Here is a 22601-nt window from a genome sequence, read left to right as displayed (position 1 = left end):
AAGTCACACTACACAAACACAATAACAGCGGACTTGGGTGACAATGGATGTTGACCATGAAACAAGCAAAAAACGAGTTACTACTTTCTGCGGTCAAACCAGCTGCCAGCTGAGCTAATCTGAATATATATATACATATTATTCTGTATTTAAACTATTAAATTCAAGTATATATTATCATATTACTTTCCAGTTAAATCTCACACAAGAAAGACTCACTCTTTGGCTGCCGGACTTATCACGGAATGTGGGATATAGTGAGAGATTCATGTTCTCTGATAAGCCACCTTTATCTGTTAGGCTAGTTTTACAGGTCTTGCAGTTAAGCTGCGGTCCTCTTCTATCAAGATTGTACTAAAAGCTTGAAAAACATGGAATAACAATAAAAGCTAATGAAAATATATTGGTTTAACTCATATACTGTATTTAAGGTGGATGTTTTGATTCCTGGATAGAGTTGCTGCTATCTTGCACTTTTTACGTTAATTGTAGCCAGATTCTGTAGCAGAGATCGGGGAGTGGTGCTGTGGAGCTGAGTTTTGGACGATACACCCACTTGATCAATCACATATCATAAAAACGAGCAATTGAACATCTTTGGAAAAAACTTATTTAATATGTACTTTGAATTTTAGGTTTGGCCCATGTCTCATTTCTTCTCGTGGAAGAGGCTGAGTTTATGACCCATAATGCAGCCAACCACAAGAGGGTGATCAAGATATCTTGGCTGTACTTGTGGGAGCTGTCATGTCATCCATCTTTACACACAGTCTATGGTTTCACTTACCAGGCCACATTTAGTAGGATATAGATATTATATATATATATATATATATATATATTAACATAAATTTCATTAAAATGTCAATATGCATGGCTTTAGTAATGTTTAACCCAAGAAAAGGTCACACTCCTGTTCCGAGCTTGTCAGTGTCATAGTTACAATTTGGCTGCAGTACAGCACCAATTATTCTCTGCAGATCTGAGAGTTGGAGGAAAAGTGTCTCGACACGCCTTGCAGGAGAGTTCAGGAGAAAGAGTGATGGATGGCAGATGAGTTTTTCGGAGGTGGAGGTGGCGGCAAGTGGACGGCAGGCCCCGGGGCCTGAATACCATGGATAGATGGACATCACTGTGTTTGCATGAGAGATCCAGGACTTCTTCACAACACAGCTGGTTCACCAACCAAACCCCACAGGTCCGGACTTGAGCAAAAATCATCGGAGGACCTTCGCCGGGCAAAGCAGGGGACAGAAGAAAGAGAGAAAGGATGAAAAGAGCATGAATAAAGTTGCAGGAGAATGAGAGGGGAAAAAAGAGAAACACAGACAGTCTGAATGGCTGCAATGGAAAGGAGAAAATACAGCAAATAAAGGAAAATATGTAGAGAGATTAATGAGGATGAAGAAGAAATATTAAGATATAAAGGGAGTGGTCCCTGGGAAGAGCAGAATGGGGCCAAAAGTCATAAACTGGATAAAGAAGGAGTGTTAGACCTCTCCTGAAGGCCAGGAGAAGTTCCAGTTGTGCATGGATGAAATTGCTCATTACAGGAAACCCCCATTTCTGGAGAGAGACTATCAGCCAAGAGAGACTGTCCATCATGCTGCTCTGCCTTCTCTCAGACACCTCAAGTCTTCTCATAGATTTCACCAAGAGGAAAAGTTCCTTTTACTCACATAAGCGGACCTGTAATTAATATAGAAACATTATGTATTTCCCTGCAGTGACTGGCAGCACTGTGTACGTGTGAATGCTTGTGATCCTCACACAGGAAACAGGACGCACCGCCTTTCTAATCTTGGCACGTTTTTGCAGTCTTTTTCAGACACTTCCTAGGCAGGACTTCCTATGATGTCATTAAAACATGACAGCAGCTGTTTCACATGCTTGTACATCATTCGAAAAAAAATGAAAAAATAAATCCCGACTACCTCTTACGAATGGAATGTCCCACTTCTGCCAAGTTGCTGGAGTGCACAGCCCTGCAGAGTGTAATCCCGTGAGGGGATGCAATGCAAGCGTTAAATGTGTTCTGGCATTTTGGGCGGCGTTCACAGGATCATTCACGGATTCTATATGATTTTTTTATTCTTTCGGACAACAGCTGCTTGATGTTTGTCTTGTTTTTCATCACTTGACTTTTGGGAGAGAAACTTTAGAGCTGGAGCCTAGTTGAGTCATGGTCTTTCAAACGGAGCGCTTGGCAATGACGCGGTCGGCTCTTTCCAGTTGGCTACACACAATTTGGCTAATTTGCGCCTTGATCAAGCAAGTACATAAACTATACAATTCACATGGTGCCACAGCTGAAAGGGAACCTACACAGTCCGGCAAAATTGTATTCCCACACTTCACATCGATCAAAGCTTTCTTCCTCTGCCATCTATCAGGTTTATTTTCTCCTATCATTCCCAATGAGCACTAATGGCTATTCTTAACGTGGGGCGGCAGCATGAGGGAACTTGATGTATTGCCTTACAGCTCAGTTACAGAGAAAAAAAAAATGCCTTTGGTTTTTCCCATAAGAGGGATGCTAATGCCCATAACTGAAAGCAAATGTGGATTCCCAGAGAATCCAGGGGTTTAACTGTTCCTATGGCCCATGGGAGAGGAAATTCAGACCGACGCAATGAAATAAGAATCTGATCTTCTATAATTCTCAGCTGCAGCTCATAATGCATGAAGCGCATCACTTGTGTTTTATGGTCAAGGTTAAAGCTGAGCTTAAAGTCCGGGTAAAATCTGGTTTGTACGCACAAATCATGTGTGGGAGGGGGCTGAAGAAAACCAGTTTGATTAAACAACTCGACCTCACTGGAATTTACAGGGGTTAAGGATAGAAAGACCCATCGTGACATCAGCATAAACTGTCTACACAAAATTCAACTGGGAAAGTCAAGTTAATGCCTGAATGGACTGAGTTCATAACCTGACTAAGTACAGTTCTGAGGCAGGGGTGGGATTAAAGTCAATGTAGATGGGAGGGATGTGCAACCTGGCACTCCTTCCATGGGAAAGCCCCCTCTCTCTGGAGCTCCTGTTGTTTCATGTGTTAGCAACAAATGTTGGAGCTTTCAGATTGTTCGGGAGCCAAAGATTCACTTTGCTCTTGAAGGGGCGGCTTAGTTAGCCAATTAAAAAAGACAAATTGTCGAGCTGGAGAACAAAACAGAAAGTGTTCTATTTTTAGGCAACTATAAATGTTTTCCTCTGCAGCACATTTAGAAGCGATTTGGTGTCATTAAAATATCTAATTGGCCTGTAAAGTAAAACAAACCATTTACTAGCAAAATTCAAGTCAGTGAAAAGTCAGTGAGTTTGGGGACAGTTTACTTGGATGCCAGGCAACAGACACATGAGAAATAGTTTTTAAAAGGGCCGATTTCACTGCAGAATGACTCTGACATTAGCACTAATGTAAAACAGAGCCAAACACTGATTATGCCAAATATACACTTACAGCTATGCACGGATCAAAGACTCACAACATCATATCAAACCATACACATAATTTCATGTCCATCCACGGCAACAGAAAGGATAGCCTATTATCGTGAGGCTTAAATGTTTCTTGTAACTGAATATTCAAAGCCAAACCAGTGGTCGCAGTTTATTGCCGAATCAGTCATGACATTTACCTGGTTATAGGCAGCACTATAGGATTTCGGACATTTATATGTGCTCCAAATGTCTAATAGCCCTATATTTTGAAACTACTATAATTATCAAGATTTGTGAATGGTAACCGCAATAACAAACATCATACAGGTCCTTAGTGCGGTCCCTCATTAACAGATTACAGCTCTAAACAGATATCAGAAGAATAAGGCTGTAGGCAGTAGCAACAGCCACACTGTATAGATGAGTTTGAAGTTTATTTAGACACATCTGCAGAGGACTCTAGTATATACCAAGGGGAGGTCATCAGGCATACTTTGATCTTGTGAGCCAAAGGGTTGGGACAGCTTGAGACGGAAAGGCTAATTTTGCCTGAAGTCTCCATGATGACTTTGCTGCTTTGTTGCTGCTCCATGATCTGCCTTATTTGCAGAATTAGCAAACACAAGTAGACTGAAGTTGCGCAGCCGCAGTTCGAGGCCCGAGCACAGCTGCACAAACAGACACGATACAGCAGACCAACCCAATTTCAATTGCCATAATTCCGTCATTCCACTTTGTGTCTGGGCCTTTTTTTTGCACTTAGCAAGAGTTCCCACTCAACACTCACAGTAAATGCCAAATATCTATCAATCAAAATTCAACTAAAGATGCAAAATGTGAAACTGAAGATAGAGTGCATGCTCTTGAACCCCTGTTGAACTTGACTCATATATGTTTCATATATTGTAAGTTACGTTCACTTAGTGTTAATAGTTCCATGTCTCTTTTCTGTGTCCCTTGACCACTAAATCTTGTACAGTACACCATGAGCCAGGCCATTTTAAAGACTGCAAGAAGCAGTTAGGTCTTAATCCCAGGTCAGATCCCACTTTAGTGTATTTTCCATGAGTAAAAGTTAGTGGCTGTATCTCAGCTTCTAAAGATGAGAGAAATGTTACATCTTTTCCAGTTACAAGAGTGCTCACTGTCACCAGAGTAAAGCAAATCTGTCAGGAATAAAATGCGAACCAGACAAGAGTTTGAGAAAGAGCTTGAAAGATTGTGTCTGGGGCTTTTATTTTGTGAGTTTGTCTTACATTCAGGTTGGCCTGGTGCCAGACCAGACATCATCTAAAAGGGGGAACAAAATCTATTATTCTTAAGTTCAGACAGACTGTGCTTATTAAAACCAACGTACAACAACTCACACATCACATAAATCCTACATTTGTTTCCACGATACTGTATCTCTGCAATCAACAGCATGATAGAGCTACGTCTTTATTTCTCTGTCACCATGATTTATGGCAACTGTCTATGAAGAATTATTTTCTACTTTTAGTGAGACATGGATATACAGAGGAATTCAAAGGTGACAACAGTTCAAGCATGCAACACAATCTAGAAAAATAAACATTCGCTCAATGCCCCTAACAATAACATGAGGTCTTAGCTGTGTCTGGGCACGACAGTAGTGTTTGAATGAGTGGAGCTTTTCCTAATTCTAATGAGGCATTTCAACAGGTCTATCTGCATTGTTTTCCAATACAGTATAAACTGGAGTCAAGTTAAAACTAACTGGAGTTCGAGAGTCTGAAGAAGACAATCCTGAATCAGGAAGTGTCTATCCCTGAGAAAAGGCAACTGAAGTCTTTCACAAATGGGCCAAGCTATTCTTCTACCTTCCTTTTCAGCTTTCTGTTTGACTTCTTTTTCCACCTTCTTTTTCCAAGATGGTTGTTAAACAAATGATTGTTCCTCTCATCCTCCTCCTGCTTGTCCCTCTCTTCTTTGTACCAGGGGCCCCATACGCCCCCATTGTACTGGGGGTTAGAACGCAGGTCTTTGGACGGGTAGCGCACTGCTACTGCCGTCTTGTTGTAATGTGCTAATCGCATTAGCATCTTTTTCACTATGTGTGGGTACCGCTGAGACAAGTCCACTCTCTCGTAAGGGTCGGCTGTGATGTTGAAAAGCCAGATGGATTTGCCTCGGTCCCAACGGACGCGCTCATTATGCCAGCGATTTGTTAGCCGCTGGTTGGAGAATGTTTGTGGGGGTACCCAGTCACTGTAACCCGGGACACCCGTGAGGAGCTTCCAGTGGCCCACCCGGAGCGCAGCCTGGACAGCGGTGTTCCATAAGCCATACCCAGCCTTCCATGAGCCGTTCTTGGCTTTAATGTAGATTGGGTCGATGTTATGAAGAATGTCCTGTCGAGGCGACGGCCGGCCTTCACTTATTGCCTCCCAGACATCGTACCCATCCAGATTGAGATCTTCATCTATCGTCCCTTCACCCAAGGTCACCAGTGTGGGGAACCAGTCAGTGATGTGGACCAAAGACCGACATTTTGTCCCTTTGTTCACCAACAGGGGACTGTGAACAAAGCCCACTGCCCGGATGCCCCCCTCCCAGTACGTGGCCTTACTCCCTCTCAGGGGCCAGTTGCTTCCACCAGCTAATGGCTGGCCTCCATTATCTGAGGAGTACACTATAACTGTATTGTCATAATAACCGTAGCGTTTTAATGCTAATGTGAGGTTATGGATGGCTTCGTCCAGGCAAGACACCATGGCAGCATATTTACGACGATGCAGGTTTGGAATGCCCTTGTAGCGCTCGAGGTAGCGGGCAGGAACCTGCAGTGGGGAGTGAACAGCTTGGAAGGCTAAGTAGAGAAACAACGGTTGACTGCGAGGATTATGATTGGCGAGGATACTGATAGCCTTTCGAGTAAACATCACAGTAGAGTACATGCCACGGTCCTGCTCCCAAGCTGCCTCCTCCCCTTCGTACAAGTCGTAACCACACATACCAGGCCCTTCACATTTATAGTGACTGTAGTAGTCCCCGCTGCCTAGCAGGGAGCCAAAGAAAGAGTCAAAGCCTCGCTGGGTGGGCATGCAGCCGCGCTTGTAGAAGCCCAGGTGCCACTTGCCCACCATGTGAGTGGAGTATCCTGCTTCCTTGAGCTTCTGGGGCAGGGTGACATTTTCCAGGGGCAGGCAGTTGGGCTGGGTAGCTCGGATGATCGAGTGTTGAAGGCCTGTGTGGATTTGATACCTACAAAATAAAAACAGATATGGGACATGATTATTTTTCAAGACAACTTTCACGTATGCAGGTCAAGTAGTAAATGTAAGGAGAACAAAATTACTTCAGGGACAATTTCCATTGAAACCTTCATGTCCCTCAAAACTGGACAAGCTACTGCACAAGAAATTAATTAATGTTCCTGCAACATGCTCTTAAACATGATAATTCTGTCTGCTGAGACAGAGGTGGTGGCATTGTGCCATTATTTTTCTTTCTTCCACAGAACGACATTTACAACTTGGCTACATTCCAGAAATGCTGAAAAGCCTTCTTCTGTATTCTTTGCTCAAGTTGAACCACCAGCTCAAAAACTGGTCCAGATAGGATCATAGGGCGCCATGAGTTTATTTATCAAATGCTCACATGCTGCTGTATGACATTTCAACAAAAATAATCTAAACACTGAAAACACTGCTTATGTAAGTTTATAAAACTGAAGACAAAATTGTTCTTCCTGCAAGAGAGCATCTTTGTGTTGGAAATTACCCACTGATACTTCATTCAACCCAATTCTAATTACAATGGACCCCATCCAAAGCAAACATATCGGAGCTGACCGACGAGTGCCTAAAGAGGAACAACACAAGCTCAGAGTGTTGAGAGGTGGATGTCTCATGGTTGATGGAGGGGGGGGGGGGCCCAGAGCCAAAACAGAAAACCTGTCACTCAAGGCCAGACAGGAAGCAGACTTGTGACCTGCAGCTAATGATGCAGTGCCAGCCACCTTAGCAGCAAGCTAACACAGAACCATTGATACAGTAAGTGAGGGATCAACTCTACACTTTGTATCATGGAACTTTTTGAAGAATTTCTGAAGTAAGTGCAAATGTAAACTTGTAAGTGCTTTTGGCGGTGAAGGAAGGATTAGGTCAGCTCACATTCTGGTGTAATTTAATTTTCTTTAATTTACAATTAGCACAAAATGACAATATGACAGTAAATCATCAAGCGTTTAAATTGAATTGTCGATGAATTATGATTCCCCACCCATTGGATTCCCCTATTCCCAAACCAGCACATCATCAATTACTCAGTAATTGAGAATATAACCAATGACGAGGTTTGGAAGATATTTCTCCAAATTATGTCAAATCTTCTTTGATAAGTCTGACAAAAGAGAATATAAAACATCCTGAGTACTATTTATTTTAAATATCAGAAGTAGATATTTCTGCCAGTTTGATACTTAAATTATGTCAAATTCCATCTGTCTCTGATTATTTTCTCAATGACCTCAATACTTTCAGTGCAATGACCGAATCGAGTAATCACAATGTAAGTGTCAAATATCAAGAGTTTGTTTTGAATGCTATTCCTGAATGAAAAAAAAGATTAAAACAAGGTTACATTGTTGCTCTAGAATAAAGATAAAGCCTGACATATTAATTGACTGGCTAACATATCGGCTGGAATCAGTATATTTATATTAAGGCTGATGAGCAGCAGGGAAATCAAACACTGTCAAAAACAATTTGCAGTGATTTTGAAAATGATGCTACATGTTGTAGTTTGGTTTGACATTTTGGATAATTTGGTTTCTTCCCAACAGTTAGATAATATGATTGATACGCCAATTGCTGTGCTTTAAATATGAGCTTGGACAACGACGACTGCAGGTCTGAAATGACTAGTTTTGGTTATGTGCTGAACTCATTATTTTGTATTATATAATAATATTAAAGTAATACACAAACATGACATAAATTTAATGTTAGCAGGGGGATTTAGTTACTTTCAGAAAGAGCTCTTCCTCCCTGCTTTAAGTCTTTAGACAAAGCTAAGCTTGCTTTTCCCTAAGATGTTGAAGTATTTCTTTTAAGTCTGACAGGGTTTGGTTCTGTTCTATTGCTATGATATGGATTTCAATCAGTACATTTAAATCCCAAGTAGGTCCAAGCTCTCAGCTCTGATGATGTGGTACATCAGAATCATAAGAGGCAAAGTGTGAACTGTGAAGGGCATGGGAAATTATATTTGCAACTCTTTGTGGATGCGGATGGTACATAATTGGTGGTCCATAGACCTACTGCCAGAGTTGGTGTTCTTACGCATATAGGATCAGATCTAATTATACCCAGGAATATTTGGATCAGGTCTGAGTCTCCCGCAATCAAAACGATGAGCTGAGGGATTAGTGGTCTGACTATGAAGCAGAGACCGTGACTAACCATGTTTTTGTTTCACAATGAGGCAGCTCAGCTGGAACTTAGGAAGCAACTCTCAGTAGACAAACACAATGAGCGGTGGATGTCGGGACTCCACACGTCTGCTTTGAGTCAAAGAAAGACACCCAGGAGACATGGAGCTGATGCAACCAGATGCCTCTTCACCTTCTTTCCTCTTTCGCCGCTCCCTCTTTCTCTCCTGTGGTTAGTGGTGTGCAGTCAAGCTGTCAGCGGGGAAAGGGAGTGAAAATAAGTGTCTGGTTTAGGTTTCCAGAGAGGAGGATTCCTTTGGCAGAGAAGCTCAAGGTTGGTCAGCTCTAATGAGCCTCTTCTCCCCATGGAGAATGCAAATGACCTTCAAGGTTTACACCACAATATAGCGTATGCAGCAATAACTCACTCATTTAGTACTTAGGTCCTTCACTCAACAAAAACAATACACTGAGGACACGTCCCTACGATATCACAGACTGCGACTGCAAACAAACACACACTCCTTTGCATGTAGCACAGCTGGCCAGACCATCATCTTTTATTTGAGCTAAATTACTGGAGGTTCCGTTTCAGTTTGGAGAGGTTTACTTAACCTTAGCGTGATTTATGGAGATCTGTGATACAATAGTCATCAGCAATAAGTCAGAAAGCAAGTCTTCTGTCTTGTGTGTGTTGTCCAACTTAGCTCACAAACATTACATTTTTCATTTGACCTCCATTACGTTAAACACAATTATTATTGTTACGATGACAAAGGTCCAATACTCATATGAATGGCATGTTCCTATGGGGTGTATCTGAGCGAAGTGACAAACAACCCATATGGTCTGTGTAGACTACACTCCTATGAGAGCTTCCATTTAGAAATTTGATGCTGATAATGGTGGTTTAGCTGTGGCTGTTTTGCAATTAAATACTTTGAATTGGTGAACGCATATTTAATAATTGCACTTCAAGGATCGTAAGGATCTGACACAGCAAGTTTTTTAAAAAAAGCCAATGTACTGACTCAACAGATGTTTGTCTGTAGAGCTTGGTAGTTATTTAGTTTGTGGTGTGTGTCTGTGTGTGACACAGCCACTGACCATTTACCAGGGAAATCCCTGACCACTGACCCTCCTCGTCACCAGTGTGTTCTACAGCTGCAGTTGGTAGAGGCTTTTTTGACAAACCTAGGGGCAGAGCTGTTTGTTCACTGGTGAGAAATAAAAAAAACCTGCACAATGCTTTACTGAAACAAAGACCATCTGGGTTAGATGCCTCCAAAGCTTTGGCTGGGAGATTGTGTTGTTTATAACAAAATGGATTTACATGGACTCAAATCCAGTTCCCAGGACCTTAAAAATGCTAACCTCCCCAGGATAATAACATGGCACAATTCTGAATTTGATACCTCTATTTAATGCAAATCTTTGAGGTCAGGTCGGTGAATACAAAATGAGACCACACTGGCCCTGGTGGGAACCAAGAGAGAGTTGGTTTCATGTGGCAATGAGAAGAACTTCTTGTCACTTGGTGGTCTAGGCGGGCAGATCTGAAACTCAATTACAAGCATGCACCCTGGGGGGTGGAGGATGTACTGTTGGTCTGTTTTGAGGAGATGAGATCTGACTTCAATGATTTGAGAAAGGGATTGGAATATAGAGAAGTGAAGCCAACTGTGTGGGTACAACAACAAACAACAAGAAGTCAACCCAGCCTGTTACTGGAGGGTTGTTTCTGTAGAAAAAATATATATAGAAGTCTGTTTACTCCATTGTTTGTTGAAGTAAAAAATCCAAACAAGACATAATTACCTCCAACAAGAGTAAGTACTTATAAAACCTTGTTTCCCATAATCTCTCCAATGTTCCCCATGCAAAGTACATCATAAATTTTGTATTGTTACTTGCTCATAAATGTCTTTAAAATGTCTTTTGAATGTTATTTTCTCCATTACCTTTAATCTCTGTGTCAATTAATTCTCTCTACATATAGTAAAATGTTTCCAATTCCATCCTTCGCTTTCTTTATTTAAATTTGTCAGGCACTTTTGCATCAATGCCAGGACGGCAATAAGATGGAAAGAAGAGGCGGTGTATGATTTAAAAGTGAAAAGAAAGAAGGAACATTTTGAACAGATACCTGTGCAAATGTATTAAGACGTGTCTGCATATTTCAGGTCTGACCTCTCCTGAGCCCCAACCCCTGCTCTCACAGCTCCTGCAGGTTCGGTGGTGTTCACATACAGAGAGGTTACAGGCGTGTAATGAGAATGTCATGCTAAGAGCAGCCTGTGATTCCTCCACCAATCACTCAAACCAGCCCGAGGTTTTGACGGAGAATGGCACAAAGTGGAGCGCAAAGACTTTCAAAGTATCCCTGTGTTGTTACTCTTTTACGTTTGAGGGGGTGCTGAGGGAAACTAGCTCTTGACTTTACAGATTTTGGGGCATGTGAGTGACGGTTATTAGGTAAGCCTCAGAATAATGACTGCAGTAAATACCGGCCTAGATATCTTACATCCTTTAGTGCAGTCCCTCCACATTTTTATAGGTTCTTTTAAATAACAAGCAGGGAATTGGATGTGCAGCCACAGGGGCCACCGATCTGGTGTCAGGCATTTCTGCATCTTTTGTCGAGCGTGGATTCAAACCCCACTACAGGCAGGGAAACACCTCGAACTGATAGTGGCTCGTTTCCATATCTTATCATGGAAAGGCAGCTGTTGCATTCCTCCAGTAAAAAAAGAGTTATGGTCTTAAATGCAACAGTTATCACGCTATCTCTCTGGCTTATTTCCACAGCCGCTGAGCCACAAGGCCAACAAATCACACACACCATTAAACTCAAAACGCTAAGCGCCCGGCAATCACTCAAGTCCCACAAGTCAAGTGCATTGGCCACCGCTCCAGCCACTGAGGTTATAGAGGTTCCGAAGCCGACCTGATGCCCATGCCGGAGCCTTCTCATGTATTTCTGCTCCACGTCTTCTTCACATATGGTTCAAATAAGCAGCCTCAAACCGGCTCTCTGGATTTAATCGAAGACAGCCCTTCGTCGTTCATCTTACTTAGCTCCTCTTTTCAACAAGCTCTTCATTTACTTCTTTGCTATCTTTGCATATCTCCCTTCAGTTTGGCCCCTTTCTTGGCCTTTGTGCTCTTATTTTCTCAATTCTACAGAATATTAAAGATGATGAACAAATTGTCCCCTGTCAAGACTTCCATTTCCACGAATTCAAACACAAACTTCTCCAGGAACTTTGCTTATTCATCTCCTCTAATGCCCAGTTTGGTTTCTTATTGCACAACTCAATTCAGAGCTCTAAGACAATCTAGTGTGGGGTGAAGGGGGTGAAGTGAAAGAGTGACAGGTGAGTGAAAGATCAAGAAAAGGGCGACTGAGAGGCTAGGACACGTTTAAGATGAGTGTGGACAGTTGGGAAGAGTGTAAATGAGTAGGAGAAGGAGTCGTAGTGGCTGAGAAGCAGAGTGAAAGAGAGCTGCTTTAAGAAAACAAGCAACCCAACTCGCCTGGTGGTATAGACCAGACTCAGATCCAGGGGTCTGTGATATAAGAGTGCAGTGTTCAAGGATGGTGGAAGAGCTTTCTGGAACTCAGCCACTATACTTGCTAGAGATCTGCTCCACATTGCCCTGGGACCCCAAGCTGCATTCTTCATCTTTTGCTTGTTGATGGATCGCAGTTCATTCAGATGTAGAAGAACCAAAATTAACGTAATCATTTTTGTCTTTGCTTAACAAGAGTGACTGAGTTGTAGCACATGACAAAGATAAGTGGGGGATGACTAATTAAGACATTCGTACATGCATATACCCTTGTCCAATATGTAAATGAAAACAAGAAAACAGCTTAAAGTTGCTGATTATTGATTGGTTTATGATGTATCGAACTTTCCAGATTGTCCATCTGCAGTATTAGTTCAGACTCACACGTTCTTAAAGATTAATCTTTGACACACCATAATCATGTTTACTTAATAACATACTATCCCAAATGAGAGAAAAGGTTACAAGTATGTGTCTGCCATCTGCTGTCATGTGTCCTCAAATGTGTCTAAGATTAAAAATGTTGAGGGGCTACCTGCGGAGCTATGTCGGCTATCCATCTCTCTTGATCAGGAGAGATCAGAAGGAAGGTCATGGGGCTGAAGACCACGGCCAAGCAGAAGTTGAGGGAAAGCTCTGACTTTAAGCCTCTAATCTCATCAGTGCCGCCTAAAGAAAACCAGACAGGTTGACATTTTTCTGATGCCATGAATTCCCCAGGGGGCAAAAACCTTGACTTCTTTTCTCAAGTCCCTGTTACTTGAAAATTAAGAGTTCTTTGTTACAGTTTTCAACAGCAGCTGTACAAAACTACCGCCAGGTCGTTTTTTATCGTTACTCTCTTGGTTTTTAGGAGCACATCAACATGTGGAGGTCTTATGTTTTCCAAAAACTAAAGCAACTCTAGCCATTTTGAACATGGACCTTTTCTACCCATGTGGTTTACTTCTGACCAAGATCTTGTCAACTCACTATGGGGTACATTCTGTACCAAGTTCTGCTGCAGTCACAGATAGTGAACCCTTACTGCAGCTCAGCTTCAGAGCAGATGGCCCACATCATGCTACTGTAAGAAAAAGTTAGTGTCTTTGTCATGGGTCAGTTATAAAATTCTACCATATTACTGTCTTTCCTGCCAGGCAGATAACACTCGTCAGCAGAACATTGAGCGTACACAGTTGAAAGTAGCACTGCTCTGCCTCACATGGTCTGTTTCCACCATTGAGATAACAGCATCTACTTCCATCACTGTTAGCTTAGTGGTTGGGCCTTTTTAAGGTTTTTTAAAAAAGTATGATTCACGCTAGCAACTCTGTTATTCCTGTATTACTCCAAGTGTTGCAAAGCAGCTAAAGAGATGCAGTGAATCGACTCAAAAAACTGCAACTGAGGCATTGAGTCATTGACTTCCAGGGGACCCCCCCGAACACATGTCACTGCGAAACCTCAGTATCGGGGCAAAATATTGTGTAATTATATCTCTGCCTGTGACTGACTGGTGATCTGCCTCGAAGCCAAGTCAGGCTTTTCCACAAGTGTCAACCAAAGTGGACCTCCTGCTGAGCTTAAGCTCTGGGAAAGTTTGGCAGTGCGGCTGGAAACATAGATATGATGGTTGGAAACTTCACCACTTTTCTATGTTGGTTAAAATATGAATGTACTGTATGAAACCAGCAGATCTGGCATCATTGTTTTTTACTGTCATTGTGCCGAGAGTGACAATGCTTAAAAAAAAGCAGCTAGCTATTGACGTCTTTAGTGATATTTAGGGGAAAGATCACCGATGACAATTTAAAGCTTAAGAACCTAAGACAGTACTTTTCAAACTGTCAAATAGTGGAACTGATGGCAAGGAGGAGCCTTCTGTGATATAATGTACAGTTAAATTTGTTGTACAGCCACTATAGTTTTCTGTGATATTGATGGGTTGTATCATTCATGCCATAATAGCAAGGTCAAACATATCATGGAGAAAATCTGGATCTGGAAAAATCCAAGTTGGCGACAGTTAAGAATGTGACACAGTAAGTGGATCAGCAAGTTATAATAAAATCTGATGATATACAGGGAGCACATAGCTGGGTTCAGATGCAGGTGGTTGCCATGGTTACCAGTATAAACAGCCTGTACACGCTTAATCAGGCTCTTATCAAGCGCTTATGTTTTGGACTCAGTCTTTCGCCAAGTCTATATATGTGCCTTGACAAGTCTCTGCAAGCGATCCAAAAAGACTCAATGTCTGTCTTAAGAGCTTCAGTAAAGCCGTTTTCAGACATGACAAAAAAAACTGAAGAATTGGCAACAGAGTTTACCCCAGAGTTTGTCTTTCACACATGCATAACACAGCGGGAGGTGCACACAGACACCGGTGTCGGCTCTTATCAGCACAAACTCCACTGACATCTTCGTCAGTGTGTGCAACGTGTATGACATCGTTTTTTCAGGAGAGAAGCTGAGTTCTTTTTTTTATTTTTCATCTGTCTCGTGTTAGAAGCCAGGCAGATAAAGTCAGCAGATATACTGTGGAGCCTCTCACTATGACATTTGCATTCACACATGTTTCCTCCTCCTTCGGGGAAAATACAGAGGAACAGACTGCTGACGATTTGATGTGAACACACGGATGGATGGTGCTCTTTCACTCAGTCAACCATACTCCTTCTGAAACCATCCGCTCAGGAATACAAGCCTGGAAACATAATTGAATCTACACCTACGTTTCCATGTGGATGTTATCTGGGTTATGTTCCTGAGTCCGTCAGAGATCAGAGAAGCTCACGGAGGGAAGGGGAACAAGGAGGTGGCTGCACTTTTCTCATTATTTTCTCGGACGCCTGCCAAAAAAACGTCGGTGCCCAGCAAGCCTCCACCTTTTTTCTTTTGCTAAGGATTAGAACAGATGGTGGAGGCAGCGGAGGAGAAGCCCTGCAGAGCTACATGTACAAAGAGGGAAACTGCTGATGTGAAACGTTCTATGAGCAAACTACAAAACCAGAGCACAACTGACCCCCCATGATACTGTACACATAATACACTGTAAAGCCGCCCCGCCCTCTAATATCTCCTTACTGCTTCCTTCCGCCCACAAAAACACTAAATGGCTGCTAAGGTAACACTGCTGCTCCCTAATTTGGAAAGGCTTACAAATTTGTTTGAGAAAAACTCAAGGTTCACTTACAGACTTATTCTGGAAGAGGGGTTTTCCAAAGTATGGCATTACGGGGCCCTGCTCCGAGAGAAGTATCCCATAATCACGTATCCTCAAATCAACAACCAAACTACAATAACTGACGTCTGTTGTTTTAAGAACACCAGCAGGCACCTGTCTCTTTGTCTCACTGGTTATTCAGCTTCTGTTCACAGGGAGACATTAACATTGACATTTTCATCTTCCCCAGGACAAGGGGTGTTAAGTGTCCTGAATACTGCTTTTGAGTGCTTTGTTTCTCTTTGGTTAATACAGCTGCGTAAGTGACGGGTCTGGAGCTTTTGATCACTTCACATGGTCATCATCAGCAGGTGGACTTGGAGCTGCGCAGTGGGATTGTAAAATGGGAAAACGTCTGTGTTGGCTTAAGAACTGAAGATCCGATCTGCCGGTGAAGACCAGGCGGAGCTGGGGAAAGCTCCAGGACAGCTGCTAAATGGACCATGAGGTGAGGCTTCTGTTACAAAGGTTGAGGCTGGACCTCTTTCAGGTTCAGACACTATAAGTAAATGCAGTCTGCTGACAAACTCTCCTGTTGGGGGTCATTTCATAGACACTGTTAAAGGATCACTGTGGTGCATACAAACTGGGCTTTTATTTTGTTGGTTCTGGAGAACTATCGGTTTAATCTTGTTCTTTCGGGTTATGAAAATATTGTGTTCATCAGAGTTATTGCTACAAACATAATAGAGAGAGCACCTTCACTACTGTCAAAAGGAATTTACAAGCTTTAAAAAAAAGAGATAGCAGGTTTCACCTCTACTTACAAATTTCCTGGAGCAAACCTTGCTCTGATGTGCTTTATCATAACCTTCAGAATCAGAATCAATAGCCTGGAGCTACCAAAATAAAATCCAGGCCATAATAAATCAGCACAATAAAATTAGCATTGTCTATGAAATGGAGCTCAGTGGTTGCAGCCGCTATCCATGCTCTGTAGGAAGGAGACATCTGCAACCTTACTGTTCTCAATTATAACTTATGTGCTTGTGATTACAGCTTTATTCGGCACAAGATGATTTCCCCCCCTCAGTTTCTGTTTTTTAAAACTTTTGTATGAAGTTTAGGGCCTCACAAAAGGCTAGAGCACTATTAGTGAAGTGAAGCCATAAGGTTCCCAGTAACTGTTTTCATTGATTTGCATCCAGTTGATGAGCTCATCCTTCTGTCACTGAACAGCTTTCAGCCACTTCACTCTTTGCAGAAATACGATGAAGAGGATATTAAGGGTTTTACTCATTGATGATGATGAGCCGGCTCCATGGAGCTGTGGTGCGGGCAGGTGAGAGGGTGTGTGTGTGTGTGTGTGTGTGTGTGTGGGGGGGGGTGCTCTGTACCTGCCGGTCATGAGTTGGCTCCTGGAGGGGCTGCACAGCGGCTGCACGTAGTAGTTCTCCAGCTTGACTCCCTCGGCTGCCAGGCGGTCCAGGGTCGGGGTCTTGATCTCGGAGCCGTGGTACCCGACGTCCCGGAAGCCCTGGTCGTCCACCAGGATGAACACGATGTGCGGCTGCGAGCTCGGCTTCTCGAACTCGTTGGCCCGGTTGCGCAGCTCGGACTCCCAGTTCTCCCAGGACATCTGCACGCTCCACGACTGGGAGATGATGAAGCCGAGGACCAAGCTCACCGGGACCCACAGGAGGAGCATGGCGCGGGCGGAGTCTGGAGCTCAGTGGCTTGGGAATCGGGTTCGCATCGTGTCCTGTACACAGTCCTCTTGACAGCAGGGGAAATCCACGTGGAGACAAAGCTCCGGAGCAGCTCATAAAACGTGTCCACAAACCCGCACGGAGGCTCTGGCTGTGCGCAATCGTTCCAATCGGTCCTTTGGTCAAAAGACGCGCAGAAGCTCCGGAGTCCACACGCACACTGGAGCAGCTGGAGCAGAGGGTCCACAGCTGGTGTCCTCCATCCCGTCCCGCTGTCCTGTCCTTCCGAGCTGTGGACAAACCGTGTCTGTCTCCTCCATGTGCACGTCCTCCCCTCCCAGCGGCTCCCAGCGCACTACACCACCGTGCCACTACTGTGCGTTCATGATCAGCTCCGGAGAGTTTGGCTCGGCAGCGCAGAGGGAGGGGGGGGGGGGCTCCCAGCTGTCATTAGATCCCTGTGTAGTGTGTGGCTGCGCTTGATTAGCAGCTTTATTCTTTCTTTTTGAATTTACATCAAAATTAAAGTTACATTTGTTTGTAATATTGATTGATTTTTTATTTATTTTTTTATTTTTTTAATGTTAGATTAGCCAAGGTTTATTGTGGTTTATGAGTTTTACAAAGAACCATATTCGTGTGTTTTTTTGTTTTTTTTTAACAATATGTTTATTAGGTTTTTTCAGATAATTCAATACAAACAGACAAGTACTAGAGTAAGTAAGAAATTATGTCAAAATGAAAGGAAAAGAGAAAGAAAGAAAAAATAGTCAATTGAAATGAAATAAAATAAAGGCATAAAAAACAGAACAAAAAAACAAAAACAAACAAATAACAAAACAAACAAACAGAAAAAACTAACAAACAAACAAACAGGGCGTACAGCTCAAGACAATGGAATGTATTGATGCATCACTAGTATACAAAGTACATTGAAGAGTTGATACATTGAACAGTTAATACATTGAAAGAAAAAAATAAATAAATAAGAATGAAATAAACATGCATATATATATATATATATATATATGCAGTAATACAAGGGGAAAGGTCATAAAACAATAATTTTTGGCGATTCAATAAAATACTATAGTCAACTAACAGTTGATAAATATATATCTGATGAGAAGGGGAGATAACTTTGTTAGATTTCTTTAATATTGTTGTACCACTGCACTCTGTCTGTTGCTTACAACAAAGCCTAAGGGCCCTTTTGAAGAAAAGAAAATTAAAGTTTACGAGATCAAAGTCATATTTTAGGTTACGTCTCATTTTACATGGGAAATATGAGAAGATAAGTCTGGATTTTGAGCTTCTTGTTAAGTTTTGCTTCATAAATACTTTGCAAATATTGTAATAATAGATATTCTGACACATCAGCACCACGTTAGGCTTAAGAATCAGGACTTGTGTAAGAAAGTCCTGTTTCTTAAGCTCGTGTGGAGCAAGATTGTGCAAGAAAGACCCACGCAGACTTTGAGAGGAAAGGAATGAAGTGGACGACTGCAAAGTTATAGTTGGTTATTTCTCCATGATATTCAAAAGGGTTTTCATAGTTTCACAATGAGTTTGTGAAGTGAAACTCTGTCAACGGGTTCTTCTTCTTATTTGTTCTACTTTACTCTTGCTAATACTAATAAGATATACCTCAACGTGGCCGTAATGCTCTGCCTTAGCAACTGCATGATTTGGTGGAAGTGCTAAGGGGAAAAATAAAGTTCTGGCGGATGTCTAGCGTCTGTCCCCCCCCCAAAAAAAACGATTGCAAGTGGTGATACTACCTGTCAAAATCAATATTACCACATACTGTAGCTCGAGCAATGGAGCGGAGCAGCACAGTCTGTGGAAATAGTAGCTTTTAAATGTTGGTTTTGGTCCAGGTGAAGCTTTCCTCATCCAGACAGAGGACGAGACTGGGTTACAGGTGAGAGTGTGGATTTTTTTTCTATTTCCTTCAAGGGACCACAGGCAGTGACATGAGCCGATGTACGTCAAGATTCCGAGTGAAATAACTGTCATAGACCGTTTGCACAATGTCCCCCCTCTCAGCACTCTGCAACTTTACCTCCTCCACAGCTGTTCACTTTTTCCTTGGAAGCCCAGTATTGTTTTGGCTGGAATTCATTCATTTATTCACTTTGAAGAATGTGGGATTTGTAACCATAGTGAGAGTGCAGCAGCAAGATGAACACATGGGTGAAAAGTGGAGAGGTAGTCGTAAATTTTAGAAATATTTGAAAGTCAAGAGTCCGGTTCGACCCCAACACACCCTTCCCAACTCTTTATTCTTAGAGTTAAGCTAATTTGCTCAATAAACATTGAGCAGAAAAAAGAGCAGAGCTGGAACGGCACTCAGTAGAGCACATGACTCCACCGAGGCCCAACAGTTCACTTGAATTCCACACCAAATCCATCATGTTCAATTGGATATAGTTCTAAAACTATTGAAGACACATAAACTGTTGATTCCCTGCTAAATTTGCATGATCCCAGCTATACATTGGTGGTAGTTACAGGTTTGCAGCCCAATTTCTTATTATATTGCCGCTGAGAAAAACCTACCTCCCTATGAAACTACCATTAAATCTATTCGATTTGGATTTGGATCTGCACCAAATTGCACACACTCATAGATTTGACACCTGATTGTTGTTGTTTTATTCAAGTAGAGCCATCAATTATTTCCAGGTGAAAAATGAAAAAGAAAACAATCTATATGATTGCCATTAAAGAAAGTGATAAAACATTCCTGGATTCGCCCCTTTAATCTAGATACAAGCGAAAAATTGAATGGGTTTGATTTTGCCTATTTCCTATTCTGCCAAGTTTCTTGTAAATCCATTACGTAGTTTTGTCACATTCCTGCTAACAATCAAATAACCAACAAACAAGCCAAGGGACCGGGATGAAAACAACCTCTTTGCTGGAGGTAAAAATACTATTATAAGGCCTCAAAGTATTTACTCTGCTACCAATGTCCAAGAAAAGATATGGATTTTACAGAATCCCTCAACAAAAATGATTGCTGCTGTAGTTTATTTTTATAGCAGCTATATAGCTGTGGGTTGTTAGTTCTAGGATTTTATTAGAGCTAATCTTTTCAACATTTTTTATTGATCCCTGAACCAAACTACGAGTTGCAAATTGATGATGCTATACTCACTTGCTGCAACATCCGGTCACAGAAAATCTCAGATTATTAATGTGTAATCAAGATGTGCAGCAGCAGATCATTAGTCTGGTAATTCCAATGATCAACAGTGTCAGTGCTCTTCCGTCTTAAAAGCCGGATGTGTCAGCAGTGATTACGCTGAAACTCATGGCTGCCGTCTTGCCACAGAATTGATCTGTTTTCATTGTGGTTCCTCTGTGAGTAATACAATTTGTTTTTCTTATCTGGATTTACACTCCTGGAACCGGGCATCTGATTTATGCCTTGACCCTGGAGAGAAGGTGCATAAATTACAAAAACAGAGCTGGAGAGATACATTTCACATCCTCCTCGTTGCTGTATGTAAGTCCATACAGTATAGGGGATGAGTGACACGTTAAGCTGGTTGCATGGAGAATCAAGATGTGTTCTTTGGTTGTTCATATAAAAGCTGTAGTTAACAGACATATGGAAAACTAGTGTGTAGGATTTGCAGATTGCAACCAAATGAAAACCCCTCTCTTCATTCTCCTCTTCTAAGCATGCAGACCTTCACGTTACATTAAAACACATTAGGCTTAATGTTCAGTTTATCTGTCAGAGGATAGAGTTGATAGAGTCCCCAAAATCCTACACACTGGACCTTTAAGGTGAGTATGAACTGGACTATTTGCACACACGTAACAGGCTGCATGGTTCTGTCTTTGTGTATCACAAACTGAAACCGTGGACGTTTGGACCAGGACTTGGTTCGGGAATCGTTATAAGACATGCATAAGGAATACAGATGAAATTTGTGGCTTCCTAACATCAATTCGAGGAAGCCTTGCTGTGGAATATTCCAGGCATGTCCAACAGGAACACAACCACTTTGATAAACCCAGAACAAGCTTGTGTTTACAGGTGCAGGTAGAATATGCATTTTTATGAAGGTAAATTCATGAACAGCCCTACAGAAAGCACCTAAATATTGTGTTGTTGACTCACAGTTGATGCAGCAGCAGCACCTTCTACCTGGCGCTGCTCTGTAACCAACCGTAGAGGCACGATCCCATTGCTATATAAAGAGGCCTGCTGTGAGCCAATGAATTGGGCAGGAGGTGTTTGGGGGTTGGGGCCTAGACGGTGCGCCAGTGAAAGACCCTCACATGCTACAACTCCAAGAGGTCCTGGAATAGCATGCACGCACGATACGTGCACAAACACATCCAGAAACCCATTGGTAGTGAAACATGAATATATTATCTGGGTGAGAAGCGAAGTTGACAGGTCGGAGCGTCCAGAGCAAACACCGAGCAGGAGAGTGTCTCCAGCGTGTCTGCGCATGTTTCCAGAATGAGCAAATGTATGAATCATTGCAGTGCATGCTAGAATGAAATGAATTCTGTCCTCCCGCTTTTGTGGGACAATAATTGAGACTAATCCAATTCACAAAAAAACGAGCAGCATTTGTTAGGGAGGTAGAAGAGTCATGCTCTTTACAAGGCGGCCGGATATGATTCTTAAGCTCCTTGACATCCTTGAGGAGATTTGTGACCTCATCCCAAGTCACTGCACACACCCCCCAGCCCAGTGTTACAATGCATTGACGCAGTCTATGAAGATCTAAAACAGGGATTGCAAGCCACAGAGCATAAAAAACCCAAAGGCACTCGCTCCCAAGCCCCCCCCCCCCCCCCTTTCCTGGAAAGTTTTTGTTTTTTTGGACGGTTGGGTAAAACAGCAGGAAACATGCCACACAGATTGCTGCCAAACCCCCACTTCACCCATCTACCCAGCCTCAGCTCAACACACATGAAAACGGGCAAGACACCGGTGAGAGGTACTAGTCTGGCCTCTGCATACCCGAGATCTGTATCCTCCACAGTAAACGCTTTGTTGTTGGAAAGTATGTAAGTTGATGAGCGGTGGCGGACACTCAGACCGAGTATGGACAGCCAAATTAAATTCCACACAATTGCTTAAATGGAATCTTTTTAACGTAATTGAGAAACTGTCTGATACCTCATTTAAAAGGCTTTAGCAATCATTAATCCTTTTCAAAACTCCTGCTTTGTTTTTTCTGCAGACTTTATTCTAGGGAGCCGAGCGGAGGAAGTCAACAGATAATCCGAAGGGTCTCACTGCGACTTTTGAGGTCAGGAATGCTTTGATCACATTGGACCACATACGATGTATATA

General features: G+C 42.4%; 1 protein-coding gene across 1 annotated transcript; it reads right to left on the bottom strand.

Moving 5' to 3' along the window:
* Positions 1–5197: 5197 nt before the first annotated feature.
* Positions 5198–17268, bottom strand: arsj (arylsulfatase family, member J). The gene is made up of 2 exons (XM_061095883.1): positions 16958–17268; positions 5198–6669 (listed from the first exon to the last, which is right to left on the bottom strand). The coding sequence occupies exons 1-2, from the start codon at positions 17266–17268 to the stop codon at positions 5274–5276; spliced, it is 1707 nt and encodes a 568-aa protein (XP_060951866.1). The 3' UTR covers positions 5198–5273.
* Positions 17269–22601: the final 5333 nt, after the last annotated feature.

Source organism: Limanda limanda, chromosome 22 (genome assembly GCF_963576545.1).
Source record: "Limanda limanda chromosome 22, fLimLim1.1, whole genome shotgun sequence".
Taxonomy (NCBI): domain Eukaryota; kingdom Metazoa; phylum Chordata; class Actinopteri; order Pleuronectiformes; family Pleuronectidae; genus Limanda; species Limanda limanda.
Note: the sequence above shows the minus strand (reverse complement) of the source record. Positions and strands in the feature narration are given on the sequence as shown.

Excerpts from the sequence above, each read along its gene's own strand:
- arsj (XM_061095883.1), bottom strand. The coding sequence starts at position 17,268 with ATGCTCCTCCTGTGGGTCCCGGTGAGCTTGGTCCTCGGCTTCATCATC. Across the intron at positions 6,670-16,957 it reads AGCCAACTCATGACCGGCAG|GTATCAAATCCACACAGGCC; the intron begins GTACAGAGCACC and ends TTTATTTTGTAG.